This window comes from Oryzias latipes, chromosome 19 (assembly GCF_002234675.1).
Source record: "Oryzias latipes chromosome 19, ASM223467v1".
In the NCBI taxonomy this organism is placed as follows: Eukaryota; Metazoa; Chordata; class Actinopteri; order Beloniformes; family Adrianichthyidae; genus Oryzias; species Oryzias latipes.
This window is the reverse complement of record NC_019877.2, coordinates 17,862,743-17,890,464: the sequence shown is the minus strand read 5'-3', so window position 1 is coordinate 17,890,464 and position 27,722 is coordinate 17,862,743. Positions and strand designations below refer to the sequence as shown.

The 27,722-nt window shown below is 40.9% G+C and overlaps 1 protein-coding gene across 1 annotated transcript; it reads right to left on the bottom strand.

Annotated features, from left to right (window-relative positions):
- Positions 1 to 24,615, bottom strand: LOC101173264 (dual specificity protein phosphatase 3). The gene is made up of 3 exons (XM_023949578.1): positions 24,199 to 24,615; positions 13,083 to 13,315; positions 1 to 2,767 (listed from the first exon to the last, which is right to left on the bottom strand). Exons 1-3 carry the CDS (start codon positions 24,390 to 24,392, stop codon positions 2,538 to 2,540), a joined length of 657 nt encoding a protein of 218 aa, XP_023805346.1. The 5' UTR covers positions 24,393 to 24,615; the 3' UTR covers positions 1 to 2,537.
- Between the last annotated feature and the right edge of the window lie 3,107 nt (positions 24,616 to 27,722).

The following is a 27,722-nucleotide window of genomic DNA, read 5'->3' as shown; positions in this document are numbered from 1 at the left end:
ACCTTTCACATGTTATTTTTAGTACGTTAAACAGAACAGCTCACATGCACATCATATTTGAATATAAATGAACATGTAGTTTATGTGGAAAGCAAATACATTGGAGGACATAACAACACCAACAAGTTAAAGACACATTGCTCGTACATTCATATATGTCAACACGAAAATATTTATGTACATTCATATATATATATATATATATATATATATATGTGTGTGTGTGTGTGTATATTTACTCAAATGTATACAGATATATATCAAAGGAGGAAAAGACAGTGTTAAGGAGATTATTGTTTGTCCTCCTCCTTCAGATTTATAGCAACATGCCCTAAATTTTGGATTGGCATGTGGAGTAAAAACTGAAAAGTGTTCTGTTATAACTAGGAAACACTTTGGTTTACAGTATGAAGCCAATATAACTTAAACGGAGCAGAAGCTGCTTTTTCTGTTGAGCACAGCTTGGTTAAATTGGATTATAATCAGAGTATTTGACATGTTATTGACATATATCGTGACTTTGTTTGACACATGCTTTTGCTGACATGTTGTGAGTCCGTGTTGATGTAAGAGTGGTGTTAGATCCCAGCCAAAGGGCTGTCTCAGGGTTCTGGCAGTGGACAACTCTCCAGCATGATGGTTGAGACCCCACCCATTATCCCACTGTTGACAGGTTATGCTGAAGGCCTTTAACTTGAAAAGCCAATACAAGAGTTGTTCTTTTCTGTCATAAATTATAGTTGGCAAAATAAACTGTTAGTATTTCATTTATTTCAGCTGTTTTGGGGAGTTTTTTTAGATTTAACTTTAACTCTGCAACCGCTCATAACCAAAACACGAAGAATCTTTTTTCTTTTTATTTCTTCTTGGTTTAGACCAAAACAGTCCTACAATCCTTTAATTTGACCACAACCTGGGATTAAACCAGAAGTAGCATCAGCTACTTTGGAGTGTGGAATCTAAGGGTGTATTAAGACTGGGAAAATCATTTGGTCCGGACCCAGTCCACTTCATTTGGTCTGGATCGAGTCCTGAACCTTGTGTTTTGTCTGTATCTAGACTGCCGTCAAGCAGACTTCTATGTTTCAGACCAAAGCTTGTAAACAAAACCATGTGACTAAAGATCACTTCAGTCATTGGCCAGGAATTATGAGGGCAGGCCAAAGCAACTAGAGGCAGAAATTATGGAAGTCCTGCATTTTGCAGTCCTTGTCAGGATTGTTTACTTATTCATACTTCATATTTCGCTCACCAATTTAACACCTGTATCAACGTTAGGTACAACCCTTATACTCACTTTTTTTGTTTTTGTATGGTGGAGGCATGCTGCCATGTGGTTACTGGAAAAAAGATGACTATGAAGGTAAACTGCTGTACACAAGTGTTTATGACATATAGATTGTCGGGAAAACTGTGAGAAGCAATGCGTATCACGTTAAACGTTGTTTTTATGAGCCTGCATTCATCTGACCACATTTCAATGAGTTGTAGTGTCTCATCATTGTGGTGTTATGGCATTGTTTTGAGAGAATTCATACAGGGAACTACAAGATAGCTTTTAGGATGACGTCACAGCAGCGCTGGGCACGTGCCACATAACGAAACACGGAAAAGCATAAAAGAAGGTTTTTCCGCTGTGTTAAAATAGACGTTCTAACGAGTAAATAGTTGGACCCTTTTTTCTGGTTGATAACATGACAATCATCGCTTTACATTTATCCGCGCCACACCCTTTGCTTCTTTTCTGTCTGGTTACAGTTTTTAGAATGGACACATTTGGTTCGCTTAAGGTGAACCAGAGTTCGTTTCCCCAGATAATCCATTTTCAGTCTGATTACACCCAAACAGACCCTGGTCCAGGACCCGGATCCACTCTCTGACCCATTTTTGGGTGGTTTCGGTCCTTTCTGAGTCGGACTGATCTCCGGTTCACTCTGAGATTCCTCACTCTGAATATGGTCAGTGCCTGGAGCAGAACAACTAAACAGTCGTAAAATTATGTAAACGAAGTAGGAAATTTAGTGTTTGAAACATTTGTTCAGTTTGAATGAAATGCTAGGCCTTCTCCTGGAATTGACAGAGCACTTCAACAGGCAGAGCCATCACTGACATACAGGCAGTGGACAACTTTGGAATGATTGTGCTATAATCTTTCATTTTTATAGGAATTTGTGAGGACTTTGAGAAATCCGGGGCACAGGTTTCACCTTTTTGTTTGTGGAAACTGAAGGAATGCTTGAGAAGCTCTGAAGATCCAGAGCTCACTGTAAAGACGTGCAGCAAAATCTGCAACCATGAAAGAGTTCTAGAAAAAAGGAGGAGGATGACCAGTTTGGTTTGTGTTCTGGGCAGATTTCTGAAGAAAAGTGGCAGATGCAGACTAAAACGTAAGTTTGTGGGGGCATAAAAGTAGGATTTTTCTTTGCAGATAAACCAGTGGATGTGTCTGGACTCCCTTGGATGTGCTGAATGAGAGCTGGTTTGGTCAGAGCAGCTGAAGCCAGGGCCGGAGGCCCCCCCCCCGCGCGTATACGCTCTCATTTGCTCTTTGTCTTGCCCAGCTCTCCAGTCAGCTTGCCCTCCTTTGCCAGCCTCTCATTGAGCTGGCAGAGCTGGTGAAGGAAGCCATCATTCGGAGCGATCTCTCTTTTATGCCTAACCGTGACGAGAGCCTGCCGGGCATCCAGTCCATGACGCAGCATTAGGTAGGCCACCACCATGGTGGGGGAGCGGCTGTAGCCTTCTCTGCAGTGAACATACACCTTCCCTGCAGAACAAAGAGCAAATATCACTCAGAAAAAAGGTGGCAAAATATCCAACTTCCCTTTTTTCTGACCAACACTTAGAATCAAACTGTTAGTTGAGTGTCAGCAGAATATCGGCCACTCCCCCTTTACTGAAGAATATTTTCCCTCTCTGAAACTACAAAAGAAGAACATTTAATAAAGAAAATAAAAGCTGGAAGATATATGATATAAGCGAAGCTGCAGAGCATAGCAGGTTCTCTGCCAGAAGATGCAAATGCAAGATCTGACCTTCAGCTGCAGCCTCTGCAAAGTCTACTGCCTTCAATTCACCGTTAAGATGCGCTCTGCGGAGATTTAGAGCCACTCCAGTGTGCGTGGATTATACTTCATTTTATCTGTGCCGTAGTTGTATTTTTATGCTGTGATGCATCTCTGTCCAGCAGCTGAAAACTCCTGAGGGACCTCCAGCGGCAGCTGTCTGGCTCGGGTCAGATCTGCAGATGCTGCAATTTCTTAGAAACTGGAAACCTCTCTGTGTGTCTCTTCCTGTTTAATCCCTGACCCCCCCCCCCCCCCCCCCCCCCACACACACACACACACACACTTTTCTATATATATTGAATGAGAATGAACCTCTACCAATGATATGACTTCCAATCTGGATTCCAGTGAATCTTTTTGTTAGTGTCTCTGACTCCTAATCACTCTGATGTCTACAGTGCGAAATTATTGTGCAAATGATATTTTTCTATGATTTTTCTAATTAATGCATGGTTTTTCTTTTTGTACCACGGAAGAAAGTGGTCAGCCAGACACTCCACATACTTTTCAGAGGTCGTTTTCACACCTTCAGGGACCCTGAAGGGGCTAACCAGCTCTCTCCCATGATTGCCCAAACATGACTCCACCACCTCCTTGCTGACATCACAGCCTTGTTGGGACATGGTGACCATCCACCAACCACCCACTACCTCATCCATCTGGACCATCCAGGGTTGCATGGCAGAAAACAGTTCTTCATGTATGTCTGAGCCCACTACAGCCATTTCTGGTTGTGAGTGTTGTTTAGGGGTGACCAAATAGCAGCTTTACTGCAAGCCTCTGAAGGATCCTACACCTTGATGTCCTTATTCTGCCTTTATCTGTACAAACTCGTGTGTGCTCTGAATCAGCCACAAATATCTTAATAGTACTTTGATCGCGCTTAAGTTTTCATTTTATATTCAAGGAAGTTAAAGTTCCTTTTACCGGAACTAAGGGGCCAAGCCCAAGTCCTGAAAAACAAGCCCAGACCAAAACTTCCTCCTCCACCAAATTTCCCACTCAGCACAATGCAGTCTGAGATGTACCATTCTCCTTCCAACCTCCAAAACCAGACTCGTCCATCAGATTGCCAGATGAAAAATTGTGATTCATCACTCCAGAGAATGGATCTCCACTGCTCTTGAGTCCAGTGGCGACATGCTTTACACCACTGCATCTGACGTGGCGTGGATGCAGCTGCTTGACCATGGAAACCCATTCCATGAAGCTCTCTGCGTTCTGTACTCGGGCTAATATTGAAGGTCACATGTGGTTTGGAGCTCTGTAGCACTTGACTGCTCAGAAAGTTGGCGACCTCTTTGCACTAATGTTCTTCAGCATCTGCTGACCCCTGTCTGTCAGTTTACCACTTCATGCCTGAGTTGCTGTTGTTCCCAAACTGTTGTTCTGATGGAGCTGACAGTTGACTGTGGAATATTTAGGAGCCAGGAAATTTCAAAACTGGATTTGTTGCACAGATGGCATCCTATGACAGTCCCATGCTGGAAATCACTGAACTCCTAAGAGCGGCCCATTCCTTTACAAATGTTTGAGTCTGATCATTTAGATTCGGTGAGCGAATACTTTTGGCAATATAGTGTAGCATGAGAGTGACACTTTGGTAAAGGGCATATACAGTACTTGTTAAGCCAGGGGTTCTCAAAGTTTTTGTAGCGGAGTGCCAAACTAGGAACTCGATATTAGAATGGGGGCCAATTTTGGTGAAAAAAATGGATAAACAGAAAAAGTTGTTTTTAATAACTTCAATGACTAAGTGTCATTTGTACAGTTAACCAGGCCCTCTAGATCCGTGGGTCATTTGGTACCGGGCCGCACAGAAAAAATAAAAGAACTTACATGACTTCCGTTTTATTTATTTTGGAATCTGAAAGTTGTTTTATTTTGAAAAATTGCCCAATTCTGTGTTACATTCGTCTATGTTACTCTTGATGCAGACCAATTCGCTCGTCTCTGTGATAGGATACCGCTAAAATAAAACCCAGGAACTAGCACAATGAACTAAAAACAAACGTCTTTGTAAAGTTTCTTTGCCAAGTGGAAAAGGCCCAGCCAGGAGACAGAAGAGGAGCCTTCGACTTCCAAAAAAAGAAAGCTACATTTAATAGACAGTATCAGGAGTCCTACTTAAAATACGGATTTATCCCAACGAGAGATTCCCTCGAACCATTCAGCATTGTGGTAAGTTGGATTTTACCTGCACCTATTTTGAAGGCATGTTTAAATGTTATAATTATAGCGACCAGGGAGTGTTGCGGGCAGAGAGGATGTTTCTCATGTCATAATTCGTGTTTATTGTTATGTTTAGAAAATACCACAGTTTTCATGCAAGTCATATTATTTTGTTGCACTATAGTGTCGGTCACGTGCACGTTTGGTCTGCTGTCGAAGTTCCGCAGGGTGCAGGGGTTACTGTCAGAGCTGGCATCACAGGGAATTAAATCAATCCCCTTGGCCTGCTTTAGTCAAAATAGGGTTGAGCACGGGTGTTTCTTTTTGCCTACGTGTCCTTTCATCTGGCAGTTATGTCGTTTCACCCTTAGTTATTTCTTCCTGTTGTGTTTACTCCTTTTTAGCACCATGAGTGTGGGAAGGGTAGAGGATGATGACACCTGTGCAATGTACAATGTCTAGCATGTCAAAATAAAAGTGCAGAGTACGTCTTATCACGTGTCTCTGCCTTTATTGCAGTGTTGCTGCAGCGAGTGTCCGCCAAATATAACATACCGGTCTGTGAGAATTTTGCCAGACATCAAACAGGTGCGTGGCGCAATGAAGGTTGGGGACCGCTGCTCTAGATGTTTTCCCAGTTGCGGTCGGAGGTTGCTGCCCAGATCTTCAACTTGTCTAGTTATTGTATCATTTGACAGACTTTCTTTTGCTCTGGACAAACAATGTCAGGTACCTTCAGCATACATTATATTTCCAAACTTCCCGTCACTTAAGGGTTTGCTACGCCGGGCCATTTCCAAAGCCACAACGTAGCTAGCTTCTGTCACAGCTTCACTGGTTTTAGCCATTTTTGTAAACATCTGCTGTACAGCATAGCCTCGTTGTAGTTGTTGGAGCTTATTGTTGCGCTCCTCACCGGTAAATTTGTCATAGATTTTATAATTTGTAACATAGTGACGCTTTATAGAGAATTCTTTGAGCATTGCATTTACCTGCTTGCCAATCAGGCACAGGACTTTATCCAGTCCATGAAGTACGACAAAGCAAGCATTTGTCCACTTAGCTTGAAAGCACCTTTTCTCCCTGCCAACGCAACGTTTTTCCTCAAAGGAACCTGCTCTGGCTCTCTTGTAATGAGGGCCACAAAAAATCTTCCCGCGGGCCGCCATTGGCCCCCGGGCAACACTTTGAGAATCCCTGTGTTAACCATTTTTCTACCTTCTTCGAAGGCCCAAAGCCTTTACAGACCCATTCACACATTAGTGGCACCTCCGCTGCCGAACACAGGCACCAACCTTCCACCAGAGGCAAGGTGGAGTTTAGTGCCTTGCCCAAGGAAACACATGGGCGGGGAAGGCGAGAACTAAACCCATAATCCTCCAATCAGAGTTCGACCACCCTACCACTGCACCACGGCCGTCCCACTTTATGTCAAAGGAAACTAACCTTTCCGCTTATAGTTGAGATTTTAACTTCTCCATCACTACTCACAGCTCCATTTCCAAAGGTCCTGCATCCTCATTGGAAGACATGTTGGTGGGATTGAGAAGGTCTATGAAGTCTGCCGCAGTATGGAAACAGCTCCAAAGCCAAACCCCACCCCCCAGTGTTAACAGTTGCCAGTCTTCTTTGAGCTGGCTTTAAACTCGCTCAACATTAAATCATTTCCTGGTTGTTCATCACTTTAGCCATAGTCCCATGCACCTGTACAAGGAGTTGTACAGGGAGTTTATTCACACAAGTGTTCCAGGTTTTTGGGTTGTCCAGACCCATGGATGGTTGTAGAGAGGTACAGCCGCATCTTAAGGGGAGCACAGGTGTGTGCTGTGGTACACTACCCTTTTGCCTCAGTCATTTCTATGGTGTGCACACTAGCTCTTTACTGACCGCACCCAAATGTCACATGACGGGGTTGTGCAGGTAATATGTCAGTGCCCGAGGACACCACACAAACTACACTGCCGCAAAAGGAGCGCACACTTGAACAGTACTGACTCCTTGCACAATTCACAGTGTTTGTGAGGGATGAATACATGAAAAACCCGTACCTCACGCCCGTGTCTCACCTGCTTCAACTTGCTTAACCTTAAGCCTGGTTTATACTTCCCAGCGATTAGCCAGTGCAACGATCATATCCACTAATTTTGGCCGGTTTTGCAGTGCGCAATAACTGTAATGATCTTTTGAGTGGTGTTCATACTTTGACACGATTGTCTCCAGCGTTTATTTTTAACACGAAGGACATCTTGGTCATCCACTTGCTGCGTCTGTGAACACGCAGGAACACAATGAGTCAGAGGAGGAGGTGACATGTCTGTCCAAAAATCAGATCTAAAATCTAAAAATCATTTTATAAAAAAAAACCAGGAGGGAATTGCATTATGTAGTACTACAACATACAAAATATAAGATATATCTTTCCAGTAAGTTTCTTTATTTTCTATCTAGGTGTCTGCTCTCTCTTTGTCTTTGTGTAAAATTAGGTAGTTCTTCATTTCTTCAATTAAGTTTTTATCATTGGCAAAGTTAAAAAGCCATTTTTCTGGACAGAGTTTGCTTCGTCATTGCGTATCTAATCGTTAAAAATAAATTTTGGTTAAATTGCACTACGAGCGTAAAACTCCAGTCGCGGATGATGTCATCAGCAGGTGTCACATTTCCAAGTGATGGGGCGATTCCACTCCAATGACCTTGCAACCAATGCGTCCCAAGCAAATACAAGTTAATTTAAAGTATTACCCGTGTTACGTGTTGTATAAGTGATCGCTGCAAACTGTCGCCTGCAGCATGCATGTATAGAACAATGTCCTTTAAAATTTTTGCTCTACTGGTTCACCAAGCAGTCTACGACCTTAATATTTCCTGTGGGCCATCTGCGTGTTGCGCACAGGTTTAGCCATTTTTGGTCCACAGACAGCTCACATCCACCTTGAAAGGCAGCTGTGACTAAGGCCTTTCTCAAGATCAAACCCATTTTCAATTTTGTTGAAAAATGTTACTTTGGGGGATGCACAGTGGTATATTGGATAAAAGTCTCACCTTACAAATCCTGATTAAAATCCCAAATGGCTCTTTTTCTATGTGTGTGGAGTTTGCATGTTGACCCAGAAATTTTTCCAATTCAAATTCAAACATCTTCGTTTTTACGATTTTTTTTTTAATGTTCAATTGTTGAAGGAATTTCGGTAAACAATTGCCATCGTCAGTGTTATTTATGTCTTTGTCAAGCCCACGTGTAGGACTGCATAGAACTTTATGCAAACTTTCATTTAATTTAATTTTATTCCATCAGAAATTTGCTAATATTTTTTGTAGAATTGCAAACAGCAAAGCAGCAATCATTTATTGTACTGCTTGGAACAAGAACTTTGTAATAACACAATATACTGATGTCACTGCATACATCAGTACTGCTTTTTTCTTTAAATTAAAATCATTATTTTAGTTGAAGTCGTGTTACATTTCTTTGGTCTAGCAGAATTTGTGAACGAAAATAGCCCAAAAGGTCAAAGAACATACTGCAGAAGTTGCTCATAACAGCTTTTTCCTTTGAACACTGTATTGATTTAGAGAGGCCCCAAAGAGCAGAGGAAGGGATGGAACATCTTTTTTTGGAGGCTGCTTTGATTCTAAGGTGACGCTTTGCTTGAGACCATATAACTGTCAGTGATGATTCTAAAAACAAAGGAAAAAAAGGCCTCACCTTGGTAATTATTTTAAGTTTTTAATCCAAAATTTCTTCATGAAAACAGAGAACATGGAGTTAGACTTTAGATTAGGATTTATTTTACTTAATCTTTCCTCACTCTATTTCATCTTTTCTGAGCTAAAATGATTTATCTCAGCTACAGTTTCAGCAAACTGTAAAAATCTCTTCTTAAAATCTGGACTTCTGAAGATTGTTTTGTAGGGGAGACATTTACATGCTTTTTGAGCAATGCATAAATTGTGCTCCTCATTAAAGTCCTTGGCTTGACCTTTTCTAAGCTTCCAGTGCTGTCAAAGGGCAAACATACAGCTGCAGAAACATAGATGAAAAGGGACTTCACTGTGATTTTGTTTGCTGTGCTTCCTGTGACAAAACTGCCATTAAATCCATGACTCGAAAAAATGAGCATTGTACAGAGGACAAGGAGCACCTGCATTCCACCAGTGTCTGAGTCACTTCAGTCATTTTCAGAGACTGCCACATGTGCTGACCAGACGGTTTGTGATCATGTAATCTGGAGCAGGACTCAGGAGTAAGTTAGATTTAGCCTGATGATTATCTCGCCTTTTTATCAGGAGATCCACAGGAGTAAAGCGTCTCGGGAAAGAAGGTTTTCTTAAAGTGGATGTTGTCAGAAACGCAGTAACAAAAGCTGCTTCTTATGTCTTTATTATACTTATAAACTAAAGTATTTTATGTCCTACTAATTAATTTGATCCATCATCCAATTGTTCCACGACTGCAAACCTATCAACAGTTCCAGCACCATCATTAAGTTTGCCGATGACACCACAGTGATTGGCCTCATCAAAGACAGGGATGAGGCCGCTTACAGGGAGGAAGTGGATTGTCTGGCAGAGTGGTGACACCAACAACCTGCTAATCAATACAGAAAAGGTCTGTTTGCACTGTCACCTGAGTAACTCTTCCAAATCGCTTCAAATGTCAATGTTGGGTCAGACAAGGATTCTTCAGAGCTGTCAAGCGGAGATGAAGAAGGATGCTCTGAGCACATCAGCTCCTCTTTGTATAGTAAGACTTTGTTAGAAGCCGATGACAGTGGGATGGGGGAGTTGTTGGCTTTGAAAGCGATTGTAGATGACCTCCTCCACTCATCTGGCAGTCAGATGAGTGTGGTGGTGAAGAGGGTTGAAGCAGCACAACAAGTTCTTACTCCATCTCTCTCACAAGAGAGCTCTTGGTTGGATTCTGTGCAATCACCTGTAGATAGTAGCAGTACTAGAGTTAGTTTGTCACAAGATAATGTTCTCAAGATGATTTCAGACTACGAGAAAATTAGATAGACACTACAGGATTAAGTTGTTTATCATCCTGTATCACAAACTCAAGAAGTACACACCCAACCAGGTCTCTTGCACATTCTGTTGCGTCCTTTTGAGATCTACTGTACCTGCCCAGACAGGTCAAATTGGAGATTACACATCTGACATTAGTTACCACAGTGTCTGGAAACAGACAGAAGAGGGTCAGAAAGAAAACTTTAAATTTGATCAAACCTGAACATTTCAAGGGCATGTTAGTCAACACAGATGACATCTTGGTGAGGAGAAGAGCACAGAGCTGTTCCAAGAGCTCATTTGTGCTAAACAGAAGGAAAAGGAAACCGATCAACACTTCCTGCATTGTGTGATTGGCTTAAAACAAAAAATCTTTTTGAAGTCTACAAAATCTAGTACTTAGCAGTCCAAGATGTTTTCCAGCATACACTTTATCTGGGAGTACGATACAAGGACAATGACATCAGAAGTGAACTCAAGCCTCTGCTCACAGATCAAACTGTCGCGGATGAGACCATTTTAAAGCGTATAGGAAAAGTAACAAGTATAGAAAGTAAGCGTCATCAGAGGTTAGTAGGTTCCACACAATGACAAAAATATGTCAGTGCTCATGCTGCACTTGTGGAAGAAGTAAAGTAGAGGCAGAGAAGGCCACAGAGCCACTGGCTGCTTGGAACGCCCAAAAAAGCCGGGAAATGAGAGCCAGTTGCTGCTCGGGGACAGGCAGTAACCGAAGCATGTGTGAGTCTCACCCGAAGGCAGAGACCTCACCAATGGTCAAAGTGAACTAGACCAAAGCAAAAGGGACATTCAAGAAACACATCCAAGTAACTCCTACAGTCGCAGGGAGTCACAATGAGCCAATAGTGAAACTAACAGGGAAGAAAGCAGCAACAAAGTGTCTCATTAACGGTTTAACTGTTAGCGCTCTGGCAAACAAAGGGCTCAGGTTAGCTTGAAAGAAAGGGCTTGGAAAAATAAGTACATCCCAAATGTTAGTGTTCATCCTTCAATGTGGGTAAATGTCAAAAAATCTATGAAGTTAAAGGAGAACATTTATATTTTGATGGGTGGGTTATCTTAACTGTGAACTTACCAGGTAATGACGATCGACAATTTTCGCTAAATGGGTCTTTCCTAGTCAGTTCATACCGTTGGAAACACCACTAATTAACTAATTATATATACAATTATATATACATTTTATTTCAACAAAATTGTTACTTTGAAGAGAGAAGCAATGGACGAAACAAAAAACAGGGAAAGACAGGCATGGAGATTAGATAAGAGATGGCCACTGATGCAGCCCCAATGACCAGCGGAGGGGATTAAGCGTCAGCTGTAGTTGTCTGAGGTAAAAGTAGAATTTGAATCTCCAAAGTGGTAGAATTTTCTTCCTAGACAGCGTTCTATGTTAATAAATATTTTTCTCCTTTAACCCTTTCTTGTTAGGGTCAAAACAGGGAAAGAGCATGGACTTAAGAAACAATTCCCCATCATCATGACAACACAGAGGGAGAATAATACTACATTATTTTGAGGTATGATTTAGGTAACGTAAGGTCTGTAGCAAAGCTCACAAGTAATATCCCCCTCAAAGTGTATAAATACCCCCCATGTGAAGGTAGTAAAGGAGGATACAGGCTGTCTGTAGGTGAAAAATTGGCAAACCCTTTTGGGACATACAGGTGGGCCAGCATAAAATATAACGGTTGTAGGCTGCTCTGTGTGAGCAAAAATGATTTGTTATAGCATGCTGCAGTCGAAAGAAAATAGTGAACAATTAAAGAAAATGCACAGGTAAAGCAGGTGAGACGCAGGTGTGTCGTACAAATTTTTCCTTTTTTCCAATCCCCCAAATGCCGCAGAATGAGGCAAGGAGCCTGTTAGTGCTTTCATGTATTAAGTGTGGGCTCCTTATGCTCACTCGGACTGTTATAAATGAGGAAATTAGATGATCAGAGTGTAGTTTGTGTGGGCATACTACAGGCAGTTTAATATCATCTGCACACCCCTTGTGTGCATTTGGACGTGGTCAGTAAGGAGCCAGTTCTTGCACCTTACTAAGGACGGGAGTGCATCATAAGGGTGCCATACGACAGCATCAACTGTACATCGTAAATGCATGTAACTTACATTAACCTTAAAATACTTCACAATACCACAAACACAACAATGGTATATTCTACTGTCATGGCCTTTCATGGCCACAAGAGCCCCAAGGAAACTCCACCTACAACTACACCTGCTCTCCCTTTAAGATGCGGCTGCACCTCCCTATGGCCCTCTCAGGGCCACCCAAAAACCCCAAACACCTGTCAACTCCTGTACGGGTGCATGTGACTAAAGCTGATGATGATGTTAGATCAAGCTTCATTGATCCCACATCGAGCAAATTCACACGGTGCGCAGCATCACCGATGTACTACAGCGATCTTCAATATGCACACAAAAACAAGGGTTTCCTTTTACCCGTTCACACAAATCTGCCTCTCTTCCTTCAGCACCATCAAGATCTTTTTGTCAACAAAATGCTTCTTTCTGGATCTTTCCTGTTTTGTGTTTCTATAAAAACAGATGGTTGTGTGAAAATCTATTAGATCAATAATTGCTGAGATGTTGTTGATCTAAAACTATTTCACATTCAGTCACTGAGTCCCATAAAAATACTTTTTCTCTATTTAGCTTGAGTCTGCACAACTAAAGCTGCTTCATGTTTGCTAACAGGCAAGTGAATTCTATTTATTGCAGTTTCCAGTTCCAGATAGAAAGGATCTAATCAGACATGTGGGATGACGGGACAGGAACACTTTAGGATTAAAAAAAAAAGCATACCTTTGCCTCCGTTGTGTGCAAGTCCTTTGTCGATGAATTCAGCCCCTTCCTCAAAGAAGGCACTGAGGCTGAAATTTTTCGTGTCATTGGCCTGAATGCCATGGTACGCGATGCCCGTTCCGGCGTAAAACTCGGCACTGGTGTTGACGTGCATGAAGGAGGTGCCTTCTGCCACATTAAGCACGTGTGTCACCCCAAGTTTCTGCAGACGCATCGTGTTCTGTGCTACAAACCTGCATGAGAGACAGAAAGACAAATGACTTACTACCTCTGTGGATATGTGGCTGTACCTGTACAATGAAGCTTTCAAAGAAATAAAAAACATGTTGCATCTTTTTTGTTATATTAAAGCTGTAACCAAATTTCTTTGGATTTTTTTTAACCAGATGAGAACCTAAGTAAAATAATAAAAATAAAAAGCCCAGGTGTTTGTAGTTTTGAGTGACTTCTGCAGAAGTTTTTTTTTTTTTTTCAGATTTAAGAAAATGAAAGAATATATTTGAGTTAATGTGGCAAACTCAAGTAACAAGTGGGATATTTGCAAAAAGGGAGTGTTTTTTTAAACCCTGGCCTACCGAAAAAAACCTTTGATATTTATGTCCAAACGCAAGCACAAAATCTCACCTCAGTCCTATATTTGCACAAAATAAGCAGAAAATGTATACATAATCCAGGAAATCCAACTACTTTTCAAAATAAAATCCCCTAAATTAGATGTGATTGATGCATTTTTGTCATTCTGTCTTCAGCAAAATTGAAGCACAGTCATTATAGAATTCATTAAAGAGTGCTTGATTTTTGATTGTTTTTTTTTAACTGGTGAGGAGCAACACATAAAACAAATTGATGAAAAAGTGGTGGAGAGCTGTCACATCTGCCTTCATTAAGTAAGAAAAATTATTAAAATAGGAGTAAATAACTCTAATTTACAGTTTATTTATAATACAAAGATACAGTTTGTTTTTAATTAAACTAGTAAATAAATTCAATATTTAATTTAGTGGGTAGAGATAAAAAGAAAAGAAAGCCTTATGTTTATTCTCTGGCCTGTTAGCAGCTTCATCATCCCTTCTGCCTTCATAATGCAATAAAGTTATTTATTTCTTTATTTCTGCTTCCTGTTTTTCTAAATGTTGCTTTTAAGAGCTGCAATCGTTTAGATTAGATTAAGACAGCTAACAATCGACCAAGAAGGAAAAAAACAACAACCCACATTTATGAGTTTGAAAAACATCTTCAGAAAACAGCAAAATTGACAGATGATTAAAAAAGGCAGTTATGGTCAGCAGGAGAGCAACTGTTCAAAGTGCAAATCTGCTCTTTGATTAAAAGTCATAGATCTTCATAAATCGGAGGTGCTCACACTGACAGCTGGGAGTGGTTGTACTGCTGCTTACAGTCAATATGTGTGTGTGTGGGGGGGGGGCTGAGTGACCCCGAGCTGTTCCCTATGTTGTCAACCCTGCCCCCCTTCAAGAACTCATCTTAGATCAATAGGACAGAATGGCCCATCTGTCTGCATGTCCTCTGAAGGATAAACTCAAAACTTCAGACCGAGCAGGCGTTCTTAAACCATGCCAGCTCAGCGTGGGAGAGCCACAGTGTTTCACAAGGGCGTACGCTGCTTCCACACACCTCAATGCAGAGGCGGCTTCCTGCCCGCGTCCCAGCCTCCTCCTCACCCTGGGATCTGCAGTCCCAACTCATCCATTATTAAAGAGCTCATGAGTACAAACAAACCACACCTTCAGTTCGTTCCCGTGGTGCTCAGAGTGCTGACTACAACTGGTCTGAGAGGAGTGCAAGTCTGCAAAGTACTCCCATAATGCATTTATGAGGACAAACCAGCCACACTACTAAAGTGCTGTTCTAAACTGTTTTCTTCTTTAGGTTCCACAAAAACAAAGGTGTTAGCCTGTTTTCTCCTCTCAGGAGTAATCTTCTCCGCTTCAGCTGATAACCTTCCAAAAACCAGTGTTTGACATGCCATGAAGTTTATGGAGGCACCTGAGGGGGTCAGGTAAGGTGTGTGTGTCTGTGTGTGTCTGTGTGTGGAGGGGGGGTGGGGTGACCTTATCTCTTCAAACATAAACCTATCTCATTAAAGAAGAAGCCATGAAGATCAACCATGTTTGATGAAAACACAGACTATGGGGGCCTCAAAAGCTTGAGAACTTGAAGCTCATGGAGTTGAAAGTATTAACGTACTAAAGCTGAGTAAAGGCCCGTGCACACCGGGACGAATTTCGCGCGCGATTTTCGCCGACGTTTAACGCCTCGTGACTAAACAAAGGGCACCAATGAGAGTGTGCACACCGACGCGAAAAAACGCCACGCGTCAAAGCATCAAAAAAAAAACGCCTCGGGTTCGCTTTTTTTTTTGACGCGTCGCGTCGAAATCTATTCGACCAATGAGAACGGCGCTTTTGCACACGTGTCTGGAGCCTCTGAAGTTACAGTAAAACACAACTTGGGGGCACTCAAACCCAAAACTGCCTTGCTGAGCACACATACCAGCGAAGAAGATAGACGCCGAGTTGCATCTACACAGCTGCGAAGAAATAATGACGGACATTCTAAAATATCCCCGAACCAAGCACCAGTTGGAGCTACTGGTGCTTGAAATATTCATGTTTTCTTTGTATGATTCTGACAAGCGCGTAAATACTTGCTCTCTTCTTCTGAGTGAAAAGCGACTTTAAGAAGCGTAAAGTTGCGCAGCGCCACCTTGTGTACAGGAGTATTTCTGTTTTACATTAAGCGCCATCTAATGTCAGGGAATGAAATTGCATGTTCACTCGGCTCATCGTCAGCGAAACTCGCCTGGGTGTGAACACGAAAAAACGTGGCGAAAAACGCTGGCGAATAACGCCTGGCGAATATTCGTCCCGGTGTGTACGGGCCTTAATATGGCAAAAAATAAAATCTCAGATTTTTTTATTCCATATTCCAATCTTGATTTTTATGTATTTGTTCTCCCTGCTTTTACTTTCTTTAACAAAAATAAAAAATGATTGAATATCTTCAATGAAAACTATTTTATTTTAACATCTCCTGTGGAAATTCCCTCAAACACATAGTGCCACTAAATACAAGCTGTAAAAATATTTGTAGAACAATGCAGCAGATGTTTTGTGAACTACCGCTAGCTTGAGATCTCATAAAGAAAATACTACATGCACTCGGCAGGAACAGTCTTAAACAACAGCCTGCCTGCTTTACTTTAGTAAAGCATCTTGATTATGTAACAACCCTGCTTTTTGTTAGCAGAGATTGAAAAATATTTTACCAAACTGAATACACATCATACAGTAATAAGTCAAATGATCCCCCCCCCTCACTGGCCAGTAAAAAATATGTTTGGACGGCAGATTTTTTCAACGTACCGCCTAACTTGGCCAGTGACTCAAAAATTACCATTCGGCCCCTGCGTGGAGGTATTAGAGGTATTTAAAACAGAGTGACATGCACTGCAAATTGTGCAGAGGGCATGTTCCTTCTAAAACTGGATATACCACAAACCTTTTTTATCAAACTGAAATCAACGATGATTCTCCACCAAAAACAAAAAAGGTTAGACCTGCACAGCAGCAACAGTCTAAACTACCAGAAGGAAATTCAGAGAATTTGCTTTTAGTTCCTAGCTAATTCACATGATACTGCCAAAAATGTTTGTCAATTTTATGTTTGTTTTGTAAAAATTTAGAATTTATTTGTAGAATTAATGTTTTTTTTAAATGGAACTGATCAAGCAGTTTAGTTTTCTGTTTTATTTATGTTCTCTTCTGAAACTTGAACGCTTTTGCTTTAATCATCTTCCTTCACTGCATATGTTAAGTTTGAAGTATGATAGGAAATAAATATTTCAATCTAAATAACCTGCTAATGATTACATATTTCTCTTATGAACAGTGTTCAAATCTCACAAATATAGTTATTCGGTTTATATTGTGATAGACAGTACAAACCAAAAGTTTGGGCACACCTTCTCATTCAATGAGTTTTCTTTATTTTCATGACTATGGAAATTGTAGAGTCGCACTAAAGGCATCAAAACTGTGAATTAACACATGTGGAATTATATACATAACAGAAAAGTGTGAAACAACTGAAAATGTCAAATTGTAGGTTCTTCAAAGTAGCCACCTTTTCCTTTGATTACTGCTTTGCACACTCCTGGCATTCTCTTGAGGAGCTTCAAGAGGTAGTCACCTGAAATGTTTTTCACTGCACAGGTGTCCCCTGTCAGGTTTATTAAGTGTGATTTCTTGCCTTATAAATGGGGTTGGGACCATCAGTTGTGTTGTGCAGAAGCCAGTTGGATACACAGCTGATAGTCCTACTGAATAGACTGTTAGAATTTGCATTATGGCAAGAAAATAGCAGTTAAGTACAGAAAAACGAGTGGCCATCATTACTTTAAGAAGTCAGTCTGAAAAATTGGGAAAACTTTGAAAGTGTGCCTAAGTGCAGTCACAAAAACCATCAAGCGCTACAAAGAAACTGGCTCACATGCGGACCGCCCCAGGAAAGGAAGACCAAGAGTCACCTCTGCTGTGGAGGATAAGTTCATCTGAGTCACCAGCCTCAGAAATCGCAGGATAACAGCAGCTCAGATTAGAGAGCAGGTCAATGGCACACAGAGTTCTAGCAGCAGACACATCTCTACAACAACTGTTAAAAGGAGACTGTGTGAATCAGGCCTTCATGGTAGAATATCTGCTAGGAAACCACTGCTAAAGAAAGGCAACAAGCAGAAGAGACTTGTTTGGGCTAAAGAACACAAGGAATGGACATTAGACCAGTGGAAATCTGTGCTTTGGTCTGATGAGTCCAAATTTGAGATTTTTGGTTCCAACCACCGTGTCTTTGTGCGACGCACAAAAGGTGAACGGATGGACTCTACATGCCTGGTTCCCACCGTGAAGCATGAGAGAGGAGGTGTGATGGTGTGGGGGTGCTTTGCTGGTGACACTGTTGTGGATTTATTCAAAATTGAAGGCATACTGAACCAACATGGCTACCACAGCATCTTACAGCACATCTGGTTTGCGTTTAGTTGGACCATCATTTATTTTTCAACAGGACAATGACCCCAAACACACCTCTAGGCTGTGTAAGGGCTATTTGACCAAGAAGGAGAGTGATGAGGGGCTGTGCCAGATGACCTGGCCTCCACAGTCACCGGACCTGAACCCATTCGAGATGGTTTGGGGTGAGCTGGACCGCAGAGTGAAGGCAAAAGGGCCAACAAGTGCTAAGCATCTCTGGGAACTCCTTCAAGACTGTTGGAAAACCATTTCAGGTTAATACCTCTTGAAGCTCATCAAGAGAATGCCAAGAGTGTGCAAAGCAGTAATCAAAGCAAAATGTGGCTACTGTGAAGAACCTACAATATTACATATTTTCAGTTGTTTCACACTTTCTTGTTATGTATATAATTCCACGTGTGTTTGTTCATAGTTTTGATACCTTCAGTGTGAATCTATAATTTTCATAGAAAATGAAAATAAAGATGAAAATAAAGAAAACTCTTTGAATGAGAAGGTGTGTCCAAACTTTTGGTCTGTACTGTATATCGTTATCGCCTGATATAAAAAAAACTTCCGTGATAGAAAAATTCTATATCACCCAGCCCTAATTGTCATCAAAAAGTAGGCAGCAACTGCTTCACTCATAGGCGGTGACTTTTCACCAGCTACCGGTTACCTTTAAGGCCCCTGCATATTATAAATGTAATTAACCACAAAAAAATCTACCCGATTTCAAAAGAACCTTTCAATTTTAAACAAAATAACACATTGAAGTGCAGTTAATGCAACATTTAAAGACCTAGTCTAATAAAATTCATGTTTTTTTATGTTTTTTAACATGTTCCTGTGGTATTTTTCTCATAAAGGACAAATAAAAAGAAAATTAAGATTAAAATTGCATTTCTGAGTATTCTTTATTCAAATATCAGTGAATTGGGAGACAACAAATAAGTGACGTTTGAAAAAGACTGTAGTTGTAACGTAGGAAACACAATGGGTGGACCACTAGCTCCCTGCTCCGCCCCATTCTGATGGACCCACTTGTAGTGGACCAGATCCATGTATGTACGTCTTCGTTTTCCTTATCTGAGCTGGAATCTGCCTCAAAACTGTACAGCAGGATAGCTCCAACAATGGTTGCCATTTCGGTTGTACTGTTAATATAAGGTTAGGGTGTGAGGGGCTGTAAGTTAGCGAGAGAGAGCGTAAACACGCTCTCATTAACGGGGGAGGAGTTGTTCTGCACCAACAGTCCAGTCCCCCCCACTACTAAGAGGTGAATTTCTAATGAACTTCTGACACTCTGCAGAAACTATGTCCTTGAAAACAACACACTTTTTGTTTTGATCTTGGCTAACAGCAGCATATTCATAATTAAGAGACCACTTGGAACCTATTGAAAATAGAACAAAATATGATTGGAGTAGAACTCCAAGTCACATTTTATGACTTTCCAATTGGTAAACTAAAATTCGGACACTTTGGTGAAACTCTCAGTATTTTACTATCACTTAATTATGGAGCTTGTCTTTATTCCACTTTCAAGTTTGAGGTCTTTAAATTTCTAAATTCAACTTTAATGTATGACTATTACATAAATAGCTTCAATCTGTGCCATGGCCTAAAAAAATCACACATGTGCATTGAAACTGTGTATATTGGAGTGAAAATAGCTAATGGGATACCGTCCTATGGGGATTTTCTGTTAATGAATATTTTCCAGGACATGTATTTTTGCCCATGAGCCAAGAACTGGTGTGAACTTCTGTCCGAAGCATCAAACCAACATCTGTATGATGTCATTGTTTGCCATGTCTCATTTTGTGGACAAACTGCACAATCAGATTTGCAGTGGAATCCTGCTAACAAGATGCATCAGCACTGCAGAGAGGCGATACGGGTCTCAGCGGGAGACAAAGCAGAACTACCAAACAAAACAATCGATACCCTCCAACCCCCTCCCTGCCCTAGATATCTGCAGTATCACTTTACAACATGCTTCCCACCTGTTAGAAAGAGCACTAACAGTTGGTAGGCTGATTTGCTGCGAGACAATAGCTAAATTCTGAGCGGTTTTCCCTATGCTATCCCTCTGCTGCCAGCAGGGACTGTTGTTGTGTCCGAAAGATAAACATAAGGCGTTTCTGTATGTATTAAACCAGGATATTTAAAAAGTGTGCGCTCAAGCACAGAAAATGTTATGCTATTCATATATTAACAGTATTTTCTCTCACAAGTCTGCATGGAGTGAGTGTGTATTTTGTAGGTTGTAGCTTTAATAAAATAAATTTTAGGATATAAGTTTTTTCTAGATATGTTGTTAAATTTTAACATTTCATACTGTAGTAAAATTTAGATATGATTAAAATGACACGTGTCATTGATTTGTGGGATTAGGGTTGTTTACTTGTTAATGTCAGCACTGGTGAACTTTTCCTTTTAAAGCTGACATGAAAATAAGTTAGAGGCTCCAGAAATGTATAAACCACTGTATTTAAGATCTAAATACATTAGGACACTATGATGTAACAAAAAGCAAATTTAATAATAAATCAAGATTATATTATTATTTTTTATTAATATTATTATAACTAACTGCGTAGCTTTAGTTTAAAGACCCACTGATAAAAATCATGTTTTTTGCATTTTGTGGCATTTTTGTCATGTTGGAGGACACTATATTACCAAAAGTGTTCGCTCACCTGCCTTGACTCACATACGTGTGAAGTGCCATCCCATCCCTGCTGGGAAGGATGTACACAAGCTTAAGAAGTGAGTTCATAGGAATTACACACTATTCTTTTAGAAATGCATTGGTGAGAAATATTCACATGTCCCATGTTCTAATTAAATAATTTCAAACGGAAAATTTCTCTAAATTAATTTTTTTCTCTCTAAAATCCTAAAATGTAACTAACATGAAATTCACATTGGTCATTCTCATGAAAAAAGTACCGTAATTTATTGGAAGATATGCAATCCAAAATCCAGACTTTAAGATAATTCTTATAATTTTAGACAGAAGTCAACAAACTTTTTTTTTATAAATATTATCTGACAATGGTTGTGTTACATGGTTGAAACAAGCATAACAGGGTTGAAGATGGTGACAGCAAGATCAGATGTAAAATGTAGTGCAAAGAAGTCTATAATGATAATCGATAACAACTACAACAGCATATGAGCTAGTAGTTTTCTATATTTTTTTTCGTGTTATGGTGTTGAGTTGCTGCGTTTGACAATATCATAATAAATGACAAGAAATACAAAAAAGGTGGGTACGGACCTCCTTCCCTCTGGGACTCAAGGGTCCCAAAGATTTTACTACTTCCTGGGGCCTGTTTCAGAAAGGAGGTTCAACCAACTCTGAGGTTGAACTTGAACTCTGAGTTGGTCAATCGAGAGATTAACAACTCTGAGTTTTCAGTTTCAGAGAAGCTGATCGGAGTTAGGTCAATCAACTCTGAGTGGACTGATTCGGAGTTTAGCGTGCGCACCGCGACTATAAGAAGCCATTATCAATGCAGCGCAGATATCACGAGTCACCATGGCAACCGTGAAAAAAAGAGGTCTGCGTATTTTTCGCCAGCTGAACTTGACGTGCTGCTGCAGAGTTACAGTGAATATGAGCACATATTCCTGAAGAAAAAGCAACACCGCTGCATCTGCAAAACAGAGACAGTTAGCGTGGGAAAACATAGCTGCTCAAGTTAATGCGCAAGTTTGCATTTAAATCAGTTAAAAAAATATTGGCTGTAATAACTTTTTAAATAGCGTAAGGTGTGAAATAAAAAAATGGCGATATTTAGGTGTACTTTTGAAGTGTTATTCCTGGTGTAAATGCATGAAATGCTGCATAGTGTACAGAACCAATCTGGGGGAAAAATGCATTTAATGTTGATAATGTTTAGATGACTTTTTTGTTAACCTTCCCCTCTTGGTCAGTTTAATATTAATACATGCAATTGTGTTTTAAAAGTGAACTTTTGTCTACTGTTGAACCTTTCGCTGCGCGAAGACTTCTCCTTTCTTTTCTCTCGTCTTTCCGACCGACCGTGGTCAGAAGCGCAGGGGAGATTTCCTTCAGGGCCGAAGGGAATTCTCCTTCGGGCTTCACTTCCCGTTCGAAACCCTCAACCTCCAGAGCGGATTAAGAATGACTCCAAAACAGTTATTCTGGGAATGACACCTTCTCTTTATTTAACTAAGTGCTCCGTCCTCCGAACACACAATATATTTCCACGCACACACCTCCGCTCCGTGCTCACCCCCCCCCCCCCCATCTGCACCTACAATCGCACCCCGCTCAGCACCCACACACTGTAACACTACCCTTGTATTGATCAAGTGGTATAGGTTTATATGGGATTAAGAAAGTAAGCAGTACTAGCAAATTGTGTTTCCAAAAAGTAATTGTTACATTAATTTAATTCAATGTCCCTGATTTCATTTTCATGTAGATGCAATCCTGCAGGAATTAAAAGAACATGGCAGCAGCTAAAAATTAAGTATAAAAACATAATTCAATCAGGTCAAATATGAGCATGTCATGGATGTAGGCTTTGTTGACAATATTTGACATATGAAACATCTACATAGCAATATCTAATGTTGTTTTCATTGTATATATGTAATTGACTGCAACGAAAAACGGTAACGCTCAAACAAAAACGTATGGAGCAATGACAAAATATTGAGTCTTCTCAAAATCCTCGTACGAGGTAAACATAATTCTCTACGAATTAATGCAGCCTCCTCGTCTATTGGGTCCTCCAAAAAAGAACAAGCCATTCTTGTCACTTAGACCGTCTCTGTGTGACGGAAATGTGGGCAATGAAGGTTAAAGCGAAAAATACCACTTCGTCTTTAAAAAGGGGAGGGGACCGGCAGAAACCTTGAGTTTGGAGAATAAAACCTGCTCCCGACCAGGTTAGGTTCACAGCATAAGTAACCATGGACACTGACTCCGAGTATAAGTTACCTCTCTTTCAGAAACGGGTTTGACTTACTATGCTTTCTCTGGTTTAACAAACCTCCCATTCTGAAACGGAAAACCCAGGGTTTCCCTGATTTCAGGGTTAACGCACTCAGAGTTTACACTTAACCTCCTTTCTGAAACAGGCCCCTGGTGTACTTGCAATCATGGATCACCATTTTATTTATAAGTTGGAGAATCATTGTGTGTTATGGGGTTGAGGCGTTACTCAGGGACAAAAGCAAAATTATTTTAATCAATAACTTAATATTAATTTTTAAACAAAAAAATCATTGCTAACAAAATAGTATAAAAACAGCTTTAGAGTAATAAAAAAAATTATTGACTTTTATAATAAAGTTGGTTGGTATTATTTGCAAAGTAAACTTTCATTTAGGTCATGAGGGACATGACAAAATTGGTGGTGTATAATGAACAAAACATTATAATTACTAATTAAATAACTTTTTTTAAGAATCAAAATTTGCATTTCAATTTATTTAGTATGCTGTTCAAATATACAGCTTTATGGCAAATTATATTAAATACAACTTGACCAAAGAGAGGGAGACAAATGTCGCCATTTATAATGAAACGCTTAATATTTTAACACGCAAGTTCTGCATGAATATTGCTGACACAAATGTTTTGTATGCATCTCAATTCCATGGCAGTTTTATTTTTGCATAGTGTCCCTGCAGCCTCATCACAATAAAAGACGGGGGTCTGACATACGTGGACACCGCTGATTGCCGGAGCCTCGGGGCGGACTCAATCTCCGGGCTTCGGCGCTCATTGCCGGAGCCTCAATTACGTTTAAAAAACATAGTAAATTTTGAAGAGTATAAAAAAAAGGAATAGACAAATCTATACTTTATTTTAAATTATTGGGGAGTCATGGTGTTATACAACATCCACCTGTCGTTGGAATGATGGGGAAGGGCTTGTTGACAACAACAGGCTCGCGCTCCACTCTCCCTGAAGACAGCGGAGTGGCGGCGGATCAAACCCGCCCCGCGCGCCCGCTTCCCGGCATGCGACACTGTTGTCCCCGCCGCGCGCGCTCAGACAAATCCGCCCCTGACTGACTGAAAGGTGGATGACTCACGCGTTGCCGATGTAAATTCTGGGGAAGACCTCATTGAAGTGATTCGTCGGGAGTTTGTAGAAGCCGCTACCGTCGGACAGAAGCTGGTTAAGTTGTTGGACGGTCACCTCGCTGCCTGGAGCCGAGACATCAGGCGCCGGTGTTGGCGGAGGCGGATGATGCTGCTGTTTCGTGGGGCTCAGGTATTTTTTCATGTCGCCCCCTTTTCGTAAACTAATGCCGAAGGACAGCCAGCGCCGCGCTCGTGGGTTTCCTCCGGCTGGTAAACAGCATTTTTCTTTGGCAGGTAAACCAATTCTCAGGTAAACAGAGTCCGTGTTGTCGTCTCGGTTTCAAGGTGTCTGAAGAGGCGGAGCCCCACAGGTTTTCCCCACTGTGACTACAGAGCCTCATCTGAGAGCACTTCCGGGAAATTTTCAAAATAAAGCACATTTTCCCTCAATTTTTGTATTTTTCTTTACTTATTCATTGCCTCTTTAAAGAGCCACTCCAATGAAAATCGTATTTTAAACACGTTCTTGTGGCAATTTTATAATGATGAAAGACATTTAAAGATTATTCACCTTATATTAAATGTTCTTTCTGGGTATTTCTTTATTCACATAGTTGTAAACCAGCAACAGACAAAAAATTATGTTTGAAAAAGAGCCATCCTTCCATCCATCCATCTTCCTCCGCTTATCCAGGACCGGGTCGCGGGGGCAGCAGTCTAAGCAGAGATGCCCAGACTTCCCTCGCCCCAGCCACTTCCTCCAGCTCCTCTGGGGGAACCCCGAGGCGTTCCTAGGCCAGCCGAGAGACGTAGTCTCTCCAGCGTGTCCTGGGTCTTCCGCCGGGGCCTCCGCCCAGTGGGACATTCCCGGAACACCTCTCCAGGGAGGCGTCCAGGAGGCATCCGGACTAGATGCCCGAGCCACCTCAACTGGCTCCTTTCGATGTGGAGGAGAAGCGGTTTTACTCCGAGCTCTCCGCGGGTGGCCGAGCTTCTTACCCTATCTCTAAGGGAGCGCCCCGCCACCGTACGGAGGAAGCTCATTTCAGCCGCTTGTATTCGGGAAAAAGAGAATATTTGTTAAATAGAAACTCCAATCAGTGAGTCACTGCTCCCTGCTTCGTTCCATTCTTATGCATCCAACTGTAGATGACTTCATACGCCTTTGTTTTCCTCATCCAAGCTGGCATCTGGCTCTTAACTGTACAGCTGGACAGCTCCAATATTGCTCGCCATTTATGTTGCACCGATAATTTTAAGTTGGTGGTGTGAGGGGCTGGACATTAGCAGTAAACTGTTGTAAGTACCAGAAGTGTTCGGCCTGGAATAACTGTTCGGGGGCCGACAACTAATGATGACATCACATTGTGTGATTGGCTGTACGTTGGTCTGATTACATGTAAGGTAGTGATTTGTCTGCCAATTTACACACTAATACCGTTATTTGTGAGAAACTTGTTTACACGCTAACACTGTTATTTGTGAGAGCTAATATATCAGTACAGTTCTTCGTGAGAAACATGGATAACTTCTACATTGAAATTTCCCACTATATCTCGCAAGGGACTTATTATAGCCTTACCCTCAATTAAAAAAAATCCCGATAGCAGAAAGGCTACCATTCGAAGGACATCAACGAATTACACTAAAAGTAAGTGACAATGTGAGTAACAATTAGTCATTACAAAGATACTAAAATAATGTTCTCTTTTCCTGTTTTTTTAGATGAGCAGCTGTATTAAAACCATCAGGGTAACCTGCACTTAGTCCTGTTTAAAGCGTAGGTTTTTGATATTTTAAGATTATTTAAAAAAAAGCAAGAGTAAATGAAAGTTGTGGAAACTAATTGAATCTCATGATGCAGGTTCATTCTAACAGCCACAGATCTTTTTACAAAGTGGGTTGTGGCAAAATTCCTCCTTACCAAAACTACAGTGGAGGTGTCAAGAAAAATTATAAATATTTTCCTTGACTATGGACTTGTAGAGAGGATCATTACTGATCAAGGGCAGGAATTTGTAAATGAGGTATAGCTACCTATTGAAAAACATTGCATTAGTGACACTGAATAATTTTAATGAATTGTACTTTATTTTTCAAGGCATAATCTAATCTGTGTACAGGACAACAGTGGTGTTTTTGAGGCTTTGGGTGTGAAATATTTCATTAACTCAGCCTACCATTCCGAGGCCAATGGACAGGATGAGCCAATTGGAACATAAAGACTGTGCTTGCCAAATACTATGGAAGCGATTCTGTAGCATAAATAAAAAGCAAAGTCAAAACCAGAAATGCTTTTTCATTTTCAAAATGAAGCTGCATTTTTTGACTCAAAAATAAAATGAAAAAGCAATCCACCAAAATGCTTTTTCATTTCCTTCCTCAACACAGCTTATTCTGTCATGGTTAGCAGGCAGAGACTGACTCAATTGCTGGAACCCGGAAGGACACAAGGCAAGCAGTGAGGTACGAGGAACAGGTTTTAATGAGGCTGCGAGGATGAAGCTGAGTCTCAGGTTTCCTGTGGTAGGCAGCGGAGATGGGTGGAGGGACTTGGCGGCGTCAACCGTTGAAACCAGAGGAGCGACAGGAACGTGGACAACGAGGCGTGAGCAACCACCAGAAAGGTCCAAGCGAAGATGGGATCCTGAGACGAGGTAAGACAGACTGGGTTAGCATGGAACAAGGCAAACATGAAACTAGAATTTTACGAGGCCAGGAGATCCACCGAGGAAGTACAACGAACTAGCGTTGATTGCAGGTCCATGGTCTCCTTAAGAACCTGCGGCCCGACGAGGATGAGGAGGTGCAGCTGGAGGCATCAGGTGTAGCTGATGAGGGGGAGGAGTCAGCCGGGGGCACCGTGAAATATTCTGTCACTTAATTAAAATGAAAATGAAAATGGTATTTGACATTTCATTTTCAAGACGTTCTCTGGTAAATGTGTAGCATAATTCATTTAGAAATGTCTAATTTCACATTTAAAATGGATTATTAGAAATGCTTTTTCACTTTCAAAATGAAGCTGCATTTTTTGACTCAAAATTAAAAAGAAAAAGCAATACTTCAAAATGCTTTTTCATTTCCTTCCTAAACCCAGCTTTTCTGTCACTTAAATAAAATGATAAAGAAAATGGTATTTGACATTTCATTTTCAAAAAGGTCCATGGTAAATGTGTAGCAAAATTCATTTAGAAATGTCTAATTTGACATTTAAAATGGATTAATAGAAATGCTTTTTAATTTTCAAAATGAAGCTGCAACAAATGACTCAAACTTAAAATGAAAAAGCAGTATTTCAAAATGCTTTTTCATTTTATACTTAAAACCGCTTATTCTGTGTCATAATTAAAACGAAAATGCAAAGAGGGGATTGCATTTGCATTTTCACATCCAACCTGCGCACCTTGTCGCAATATTCATTTAGGAAAAGCATTAGCAGAGGGGAGGCGGGGCGATGACGTCACTGCTTTCTCCTTGTGCCGGCCGCTGACAGACACACACACAAACACACCAGCAGCAGGCTGTGTTA